The 9,852-nt window shown below is 54.4% G+C and overlaps 2 protein-coding genes across 4 annotated transcripts in view; both read right to left on the bottom strand.

Annotated features, from left to right (window-relative positions):
• The window catches only part of PRX (periaxin), a 15,137-nt gene extending 14,651 nt beyond the window's left edge, over window positions 1-486 (bottom strand). For all 3 annotated transcript variants that reach the window (XM_015560946.1, XM_015560947.1, XM_015560948.1), the window contains exon 1: window positions 426-486. The gene's annotated coding sequence lies outside the window, so the exon portion shown is untranslated. The remainder of the gene's footprint in view (window positions 1-425) is intronic.
• Window positions 487-7,417: 6,931 nt separating this feature from the next.
• SERTAD1 (SERTA domain containing 1) overlaps window positions 7,418-9,852 on the bottom strand; it is a 2,809-nt gene continuing 374 nt past the window's right edge. The window contains exon 2 of the mRNA XM_006759201.2: window positions 7,418-8,501. Within this exon, the coding sequence (XP_006759264.1) occupies window positions 7,761-8,498 (738 nt within the window). The 5' untranslated portion in view covers window positions 8,499-8,501 and the 3' untranslated portion in view covers window positions 7,418-7,760. The remainder of the gene's footprint in view (window positions 8,502-9,852) is intronic.

Below are 9,852 nucleotides of genomic sequence, written 5' to 3'. Positions count from 1 at the left end.
CGACCAAAGGGGAACTTTGGATGCGGAACAAAGTCCAGCGGTTCGGGCATGACCTCACACCAGGTGAGCGCTGCCTCCAGCACACTCTTCCAGGGACCAAACCGCGGCCCTATCCCAGACATTCTTGCCCTACAAGCAGCAACTTATCTCCCCGTCAGCCCTGTGAGGTGGCCTTCAGCAGCCCCTTTTAGAGAAGTAAAGTGGAGGCACAAAGGGTGAAGTGTCTTGTCAGAGGCTGCACAGCCAGAAAGAGAGGAACCCTGGGATTGGAAGCCAGGGTCTGGCTTCAAAGTCTGTACCTTCAACTCCTACAACACGCTGCTTCCTGAGCCCCAGCACCCTCCCAGCACCTCCCAGGACCCTGGGTCCCATTCCCGAGGCTGAGTAGCCTGGCCGGGAAGGGAACTGGCGGGCTGATCTCTTACCACTGGGCCTCCAGACACCTCCAGAGCGGCTCCTGTCCCTTGTCTGCTCAGCCCCAGCACCAGGCTGGGGGGGAAAAGGAATGGGGAGGGAAGAAGGGGGAGACCCCAGCCATTGGCTGCCCAGGCATGACATCACCAGGGGTGAGGGTGGGGAAACAAACACCCCCCCCCTCCCAGCTACATTCACTTGCCAGGGGGGTGGGGAGCCACAAGGCAGCTGTGCTCCCTTGCCTGGGGTGAGACTGCCACCATGAGCCCCTGCTCTTGGGATTTGCACAGCTACACCCCCTCGGAGACTGAGCACCCCACCAGCATGAGTTCCTGACTTTCAGAAACAAGCCTGGCCCCCCAGGTTCCTGGGGCCCCTAAAATAAACTTCCACTCCCTCTCCCAGCTCAGCCACGGCCTGGCTGTGTGACGTTCAGCAAGTAACAGCATCTCTCTGGGCCTCCATTTCTTCATTTCTAAAACAGATAGTAAAAGTGCTCACCCTCATGGGTTTGTTGTGAAGATTAGATGAGTTAAAAGAGGCTAAAAACCTTTTAAAGAATCTGGCATAGAATGAATGCTACTTATAAATATTTTGCATTTTTATCCATACAAATCAGGGGGACAGCTAGCCTTGTCAGTGGGCTTTTGGCCTGAGTGACACCAGGCACAGGGGAGTCCCACTACTCTGCTTAATGGAGCTGCCATTTGGGGGGCACACCTATCTTGTGCTAAAACTGTGCCCTGCTCCTGGCACCAAGGGTGCAAGGTGGGTAAATTATACCCACTTTTTAGATATACAGCCAGGAGTGGCTGGTCTCTAGTCCAACTCCATTTCTGCTGGACCCCAAAGATGCTGCAACACTGTTCTGTGCCCCCATATAACAGACAAACGGGCTCTGAGAGGGTGACACCCATGACCACCCACAGCAGGTAGTCGGTAGCACTAGAATTTGAGCCCAGACCTGCCCAACTCCCAACCAAGGCCTCACCCTGATACCCTGGCCTCCGGCCCCCAGCCTTCCCTGACTCACCAGGCCCTGGGGGGCGGCATAGAAAGCACAAGTACCCCCACATGCCCCTCGAACCCTCCTGGCTGCTGCCTCGGATGCTCACAGCTCTCTGAGCCCAGGCCTGAGGCTGGAGCTGCTATGAGCCTGGGGATTACCCCCAAAGTGCACATCAGCAGCTTCTGCCCCATTGTGCAGCCAGGCGAGGCCACCGGGCCCTTTGTGCAGCCTCAACTCTCACCCCAGCACAGTGGGCCCTCTGAGGGACTGTCCCCTTGACTGCACTGTATATCAGGGCATAGGGACCAGGTTGGCAGGACCCCATAGAACAGGTTGGCAAGATCCCAGAATGCTCGGGGCCTCCTCTCTTCTCTCCAAAATGTCCCCTGCCCACTCTCAGCCACTGGAGAGGCAGGAATGTGCTGAGCTCTGGGAAAAACCTTCCAGGCAGCCAGCGAGGGTTGGGGTGTGGCCGAAACCCAGCCAGAGCCCTCCGCCCAGGAGGGGTGGAAGGGACAGTGTGGTCAGGGCTGCTGAAGGGCCTGAGGAGACCCTCAACCGCTGCAATCTGCCCCCACCCCCCACCCCCAACACCCCTCGCTTTTATTGATTTATTCAAATATTCATCTGTTCATGTATTCATTCAAAAAACATGTGCTGGGCACTAGAGACACTGACACACCCACATTTACTCCAGGGGTGGGGGCAGGCTCAGGAAAGGATTCCTGGAGGAGGAGACATCTAGAGTCAAGCTGAAGGGTTGAGACAAGGGAGCCAGGTACAAAGGTGGGGAAGGGGCTTCAGGTGGAGGTACAAATACGGGCAAAGCACCAGAGGGGAGAAGGGAGCAGTCCTTCATCCGATATCAGCGGTCAGTGAGCACCTGGTCCTGTGCCCAGCCCCACGCTGAACAGTGCTGTGGACACCATATGACCAAGGTAGCCCGGGCCCGATTCCACAGAGTTCACAGCCCAACAGGGGACAGACCCGAAATGGCCAGGGTTGTGATGGAGACTCGCAGGCAGAGAGGCCAATCAGGGCCTTGACGGGGGAGCCCAGGAAAGGGGCCTGCGCCAGCAGGGGAAGGGAGGTCGGGGAAGGCGTCCTGAGGAAGGGACGTGTGAGCTGAGACTGAATGACTGATAGGAACTAGACTAGAGAAGAGGGAAGGGAACAGTTTTATGGGCAGAAGGAGCCGAATCCAAAGAGAGCTCAACACATAGGAAATGTCCAAGAGCTGAGAACTGTGTCCTTGTTCATACCAGTAGCTGCGCCCCAGGACCAAGCATGCCCCTTCTTTAGCATCTGTCTTGTTTATACCTTTACCGGCTCCTAGCAGACACCTTCTCTGTATCTATCCCTGGGCCAGGCCATGCTGGGGACACAGTAGTGACAGTGACCGCCCTCACAGAACTCACAGTTGAAAGGGGACAGATGTTAAAAAAGTGATCAACACGCCGGAACCGGTTTGGCTCAGTGGATAGAGTGTCGGCTTGCGGAATGAAAGGTCCCAGGTTCGATTCCGGTCAAGGGCATGTACCTGGGTTGCGGGCACATCCCCAGTGGGAGATGTGCAGGAGGCAGCTGATCGATGTTTCTCTCTCATCGATGTTTCTAACTCTCTATCTCTCTCCCTTCCTCTCTGTAAAAAATCAATAAAAATATATTTTAAAAAAGATTTAAAAAAAAGTGATCAACAGGATGAGTCTATTATTACACACAGACCCAAGTGATATGAAAGATGGATCTAGGTCTATATGAGGGGCCTGGCATGTTGGTACTATCAGAATGATCAGGAAGGGCTTCCTGGAGGAAGTGACATTCGAACTGGCACCTGAAGGATATGTTGGGGAGCACATGAGACTTGGTTGGAAAGTTGTAAGGAGGGCATTCTGATAAAAGGGAAGTGTGTGGAAGGCCACCTGCCCAGTTTCATCAGAATTCCGACTTAGGGAAGTGTTGAAGGCGGCGCTCCTAATTATTCTTTGGCCTTTCCAAACAAGCCTGTGCATATGCAGACCCCCAGGTGTTTACTGGAATCCTTATGCTTAATCCCTGGATGCCCCTGCCTAAGGACAGGGTAAACATGTGTCCTCCCAAGATTACTCATCCTACTGATTGTATCTAAAGATAAAAATTCCAACAAAGGCCTAACGAGGCAGGCAAAAGAGGGGGCTCTGGCTACTAAAGCCGGGACCCCCCAAACCTCTCTTGCACAGTCAAACTGTGTCTGACTGATCTGTTCGTCCGTCCTTCAGCAGCTGCTGGTCAGCCCCGACAAGGACCCATAGGGATTCATGCAAAGCTGTGAGTGGTAGACAAATGAGAGTGGGTTTCAGGTGGAGGGAATAGCCTGTGTGCGGAGCGCCTCTGAGAACTTGGCGAGTGTGGGGAAAGCTGAGGAGAGGTCATCAGGGCCATGAGGAGGGGCCGAAACTCTGTTCTGAGAGCCCTGGGTACCCACAGGAGGGACAAAGTCAGAGCTGAGTTTTAAGTTTTAAGTAGCTGAGGGTGGAGTCTGACTACTGGCCAGACTAGAGTCGGGAAGAAAATCCACCCTGTCTGCTCAGGGTCAGACAGACCAGGGAGTCTGCTGCCTGCCCTCCTGTTTCTCTCTGTGCCTCAGAGGGCAGGTACCCTTGCTTGTTCCCATCGCAGGTGCCAAGCATCCAGTCTTTTGCCGTTAAGTGAGCTGTGAGCTGTCAGCTGTGAGCTGCCCTTGAGCAGGCGAAGGAAGCTCCTTTCCCTAGTTTAGTGTGTTTTTGTCGTAACTGGTATGGCTCCCTGTGTGCTCCTCTGTGTCTCCGTTTCTCCCTTTGTCCCTGTTTTCGTTCCTGAGCTCTGTGTCTCTTTGTCTCATCATCTCTGTCTCTATTTCTTTCTCTGTGTCTCTGGCTTCCCCTCACCCGAGAGGGTGTGGCCATGGGAAGTTGAGTTTAGAAGTTGGCACCAGTGTCCCGGTTCTGGCCAAGGCCACCTCAGTAAACACAGGACATCCTGTAGGGCAGGGGAAGGAGGTGGACGCTTCTGCTCAGGGACCACCCTCTCCCCACCCAGTCTGAGTTGGGCAGGAGCCAGGTTTCCCGGTGCAGCCCAGGGAAACTATCCTCACCTCCGTCCTTCATGCCTGCTCCTGCCCCTGGCCCTCTCAACTGAGCTCCATTCCCAGGGCCAAGCCATGTGGATGCTTTGACACACCATGTCCCTCTCTGGCCTTGATGTCAACCGCAGGCCTGGCCCCCATCCCCCAGTCTCCTAGCTAGAGCTGAGGTCTCATCCTAGGCTCCTCCTCATTCACAGCTTATCAGTCCTCCACCTCTCCCCACGGCTGCTCCCGGCCTCCCCTCTGGTCTCCTGGCCTCCAGTCTCATCTCGTCACTACCATGTGCACATGGCAGCCAGAGAGATCCCTTTACCCTACTGCCTTCAGAGCGAAGTCCCTCACCCCTCCAACCCCATCACTGACCTTATCACTTCCCCTTCCTTCCAGTCAAACCCAGCAGCTTACAGGTCCCTGAAGTGGTTGTAGGGTCCCTCACCTCCTAATTCTTGCACATGCTGTTCCCTCTTCCTAGAATATTCTTTCCTCAGAGCAGCTGTGTGAGGTGGGGACTGTTACGGTTCCAGCTTAGAGATGAGGACCCTGAAGCACAGAGAAGTGAAATACTTTGCTTAGGGTCACAAGCCACAGAATGGCAGAGCTGAGGCTCCAACACAGGTGGTCTGGCTCTCAACAAAACCGCTGCTCTGCGGCTTATCGCGCCAATAATCATGGACTAAGCATCATTAGATTTCCATGCTGGGACTGCACATCCTAGGTACTTGGCACAGGGGTGGAAGGTGAGCCTTGGAAGGTGCAGGGTGCAGGTCCTAGAGAACTGGGATACATTCTGAGGGCCCGGAGAAGGGGAGAGATGTGGTCAGATTTTCCTTTTAGGTAGGGCCAGGCACATAGTAGGTACTCATAAAACTTTGCTGAACGAAAGAAGGGAAGAAAAGGAGGGATGAAAGGAGGGAGGGTGAAGAAGACCAAGGACAGGAAAGAAGTGGGTGTGCGCTGGGGATCCCTGTGAATGTCCATGGAGGGGAGCTGGCCTGGGGAGTGTTGTGGTGGGAACACACAGAGGCTCTGTGAAAGGCAGCAGCAGCGCCAGGGCTGGCAGCTCAGCGAGGAATGGTGTGGGCCCTGGAATCTGCTGGCTGAGGTGGTGTGGCTTCCTGGGGTTGAGCCTGAGGACAGAAGTGCACACCAGAAAGTCAGGGAGCCTGTACCATCATCCAGAGGTCAGACATGGGGACAGTGGGGCAGGTCCTCGGGCAGGAGCTGTTCATAAACCTGAGGGCACCAGCGGAATGGGGACCACAGCGATCTAGCCCATCTGGTGCTTCTGGACCAAAGAAGTTCCCCTTCCCCAAGGCACTTGACCTCCATCTGCTGGGAAACCGTCATCATAAACACGTACAGGCAGGTGCCCAAGACGGTTGCGGGAGTCACTTAAATATGGAGTCTTGCGCAGTGCACAACCTCTGCGACTGTACCCAGAGGCTCTGGGGAGAGGGGAGCATGGCGGGCCAAGGGGGCACAGGGAGCAGGTGGGGAGGATCACGCACAGACCGGTTGGCTGTCTGTAGGCATACGGAGCATCCTGCAGTTTGGCACTGGGAGACATCAGCAACAGGCCGCACAATTTTGTAAACAGGGCGCACTGCTGACCCCACACTGGGGGATTCCTGAACCCCTGGGCAGATCTCGGGAAAATCTAAGGCAGCGACGTCACAGACCCCAGACTGGGCACCAGGGGGCATCGCTGAGCGCGCCTAAAGTCCCAAGGACTGGGTCAGGGTCAACACGGAGTCGGAGTCCCATTCCCCCGAGGTTGGAGTCGGCACCCGGAAGACCTTCAGCCTGGGCACCCGCTCCTTTCGTTGCTGGATAAAGTAATCTTGGTTGTAGGTTCTTGGTATTCATCACTTTGAATATTTCTTGCCATTCCCTTCTGGCCTGCAAAGTTTCTGTTGAGAAATCCGCTGACAGTCGTATGGGTATTCCCTTGTAGGTAACTGAGTTTCTTTCTCTTGCTGCTTTTAAGATTCTCTCTTTGTCTTTTGCTCTTGGACACCCGGCGCAGGCAGGCAGGTGGCCTCAGCTCGCTGGGGTCTGGGTTTCTTCTTGCCGGTTCGGCCGAGCCTCCAACCCAGGGGCTTTATTTCCGAGCTGCCTGTTAGTGCCCAAATTCAGGTTTGAGACCTGGAATTTTATTTATTTTTCTTTTTAATATACATTTGTATTTATTGACTTCAGAGAGGAAGGGAGAGGGAGAGAGAGAAACATCAATGATGAGAGAGAATCATTGATCGGCTGCCTCCCGTCCGCCCCCCACTGGGGACAGAGCCCACAGCCCCTGCAGGTGCCCTGAAGGGAATCAACCTGTGACCTCCTGGTTCATAGGTCAGTGCTCAGCCACTGAGCCACGCCCGGCCAGCTGGGCAGGAATTTTATTTTTAAAAAGCTGCTGGAGTCTCCCTTTCTGCCACCATTTTCCTGGAGAGCTGCCTCTGGGTGCTCCTTGGAGAGGCTCCATCCGGCCTCCAGCTTTGTGCTTTTCTTTCTGGCCTATTCTCTTGCCGCCACTCCCAGCCCCCAAAACACACAGGTAAGGACTAGACTTCATTATTGAAGGGTGGCCTGGGCTCCTCTGTCTCCACAACCAGGATGTACAGGCACCAGAGAAACCTGGCTAAGTGCCTTCCGGGGGCTTCTCAGGCCAATAAAACGGTGGAGCTCATGGTTTGAAACCCACCTCAAGTGATGACTTCCTGGAGCCTGTTCTCAGCTGTGAAACGGGGATAATGAAAATGCCCATCTCGTTATGAGTAAATGAGTTCACACATGTCAAGGGCCTGGAGCTGTGCAGTACACAGTCCAGAGCCAATAAATGTTAAAGGTCGTTCTCTCACCCTTGCCTTAGCCCAGAGACAAAGAAACATACAGACTTATTTCCAAGGACTGGTTTTTAATTTCAAAAAACTGGTTGGGGTCTCTCTCCACATCAGGGAGAACCATGTTCCAGGCTACGACCTCAGGGGAGTCAGTCCAGCACTGGGCCTGGTCCAATCACAATCCAGCCACCAAGCCCCGTCATTCCATCATGAGGGCTGATCCCAGACGCCTCCCATCAGTCTAAATGAAGGGACCAAGGTGAAGCTGCCCATGACTGATTCTGTCTCTCTGAAGCCCCCATCTCTGTCCTAGGGGAGCCGGCCGTGTCTTTCCAAGGAGAGTTGGCTCAGCCATCAACTCTCAGTTTAGTCACCAGACACCCTCCCAGCCCTGCGGTCAGCGTCCTGGCCCCGGCGGCCGCTCCAGTGCCTGTGTGCCCACCAGCACGTCCATGAGGTAGTCCAGCTCAGTGTCCTTCAGCTCAGTCTCCTTTAGCTCCGGAGTGTCCTCCTTGCCTGACCCATCTTCAGGGCCAGGTTTGAGGCCCTCAGAGGCTGGCGCCCAAAGTTCACTGTCGTACATGGAGGTGTCGATGTCCTCAAACAGGCCCTCGAGCCCATCGTCTAGCAGACAGCCAGTGGCTGGGTCCAGCAAGTCCAAGGAACCCAGGCTGGGTGGGGCTCCCCCAATGGGGCGGCCCTGTGGCCCCTCTTCTGCCAGGGGCTGGGGTGCCTGGCTCAAGCCCTCAATATGGCTGAGGTCCTCCAGGAGGCTGGCCATGGATGCTGAGAGGGCGGCGTCTGAGCTGGCCAGCAGGTTGTCAGCCATGCCGGGGGCTGCAGGCAGGCTGGGCACAGGCGGCAGGGCAGCTGTGGGCACCATGGATGCCTGGATGCGCCGCAGAGTGTTCACTACCAGCACAAGGTGCCGCAGGTCTGGCTCACTCTGCCGCAGGCTGTGGTGGAGCTTGAGCACTGAAAGGTCAAAGAGAGAACTGGAGGCCACGGCCGGGGGCGCCTGTGCCACTGCGGGGTGGTCAGAATCCAGCCACCAGGTATCCACTGCCAGGGCCTCCTTCTCCTCCTCCTTCTCCTCCTCCTCCTCCCTCTTGCGCTTCAGGCCCTTGCTCAGCATCCTCTGTGGGGAGGGAAGAGTCACTGAGTTATGGAAAGCCAATGTTAAGTTCAAATCCTGGCTCTGATGAATGCTGTGAGACCTCGGGCAAGTCACTTAACCTCTCTGGGCCTACGTTTTCTTGGGGAATCTTTAAGATAGGAATGATATTAATATCTACATCCTAGAATTGTTTTGAGAAATGTATGAGATAATACACAAAAACACTATGCCCTGGCTGGTGTGACTCAGTTGGTTGGAGAGATGTCTCGTACACCAAAAGGTTTCAGGCTTGATCCCAGGTTGGGGCATGTACTGGAGACAATTGATCTCTCTCTCTCTCTCTTCCCCCTCCCCCCCTTCCTCTCTCTCTGGAATCAATGGAAACAAACCCTTGTGTGAGGATTAAAACAACAACAACACTACAACAGTGCCTGGTATATAGCAGTTTCTCATATGAATAAGTACTATTATTAATAACTATTATAATTTATTTCTCCAATGAACCATGTGAAATGTTCAATATTCAACTTTTTTTTTTACTTACAAAAGGGGCTGTTTCATAGTTTAATCTAATATTTATTGAGTACCATGCATTAGACAATAAACTAACAAACACAGGAAATGTATAGCTGGTGCTAGGAAGTTCTGGGGAGTGACCAAGGAAGGCTCCTCTGAGGTGAGCCCTCAAGCATGATGAGTCCCGAGAAATAACCAGGGGGAAACAATCTGGGAGGAAAGAACAACAGCAAAGGCAAAGAAAGACCCTGCCTGAGGCAGGATGAGCTTCAACTGAAAAAAAAAAGGACCAGTGTGGTCAGTACACAGAAATGACAAGAGTAGGAGTGGGAGGGGGGGGAAGGGTAGGTGGGTGGCCGAGACAAGAAGTTGGGATTTTATTGTGAGTGTGGTGGGAAGTCACTGAAGGGTGTGAGCAGGGGGAGAGTGGTGGTGTGGATTGATGGGGTTTCCAGAAGCTCTCCCTTGGCTACTTCAAGGAAGATGGGGGTGTGGAGAGAAGGGGGAAGAGATCCATTCGGAGGCTACTGCACTCTTCGGGATGAGAGATGACGGTGGTTTGCAGTAGAAGATGGTAATGGATATGGAAAAAGTTGGTCGATTCAGGATTTATTCGGGAGGCAGAGTGGACGGAGCTTGCCAGGAAATCCTGATGGGCACGGGGATCACTTTGAGCAGTAAGAGGCCCTACACTTCTCCCCGGGTGGGGGAGTCCCTGGCCCCCCCTCTGGTCTCCTGGCAGCCGGCAGGGTCCAGTCCCCGGGCACTTGTCCAGCAGGACCTTAACCCCTCACTCTACTCAGAACTCGGTCCTCGCCTCCTTTCCCGCAGACCTGGGAGTCCCAAACCGCAGGAA

Source organism: Myotis davidii, unplaced genomic scaffold (assembly GCF_000327345.1).
Source record: "Myotis davidii unplaced genomic scaffold, ASM32734v1 scaffold736, whole genome shotgun sequence".
Lineage (NCBI taxonomy): Eukaryota > Metazoa > Chordata > Mammalia > Chiroptera > Vespertilionidae > Myotis > Myotis davidii.
Note: the sequence above shows the minus strand (reverse complement) of the source record. Positions and strands in the feature narration are given on the sequence as shown.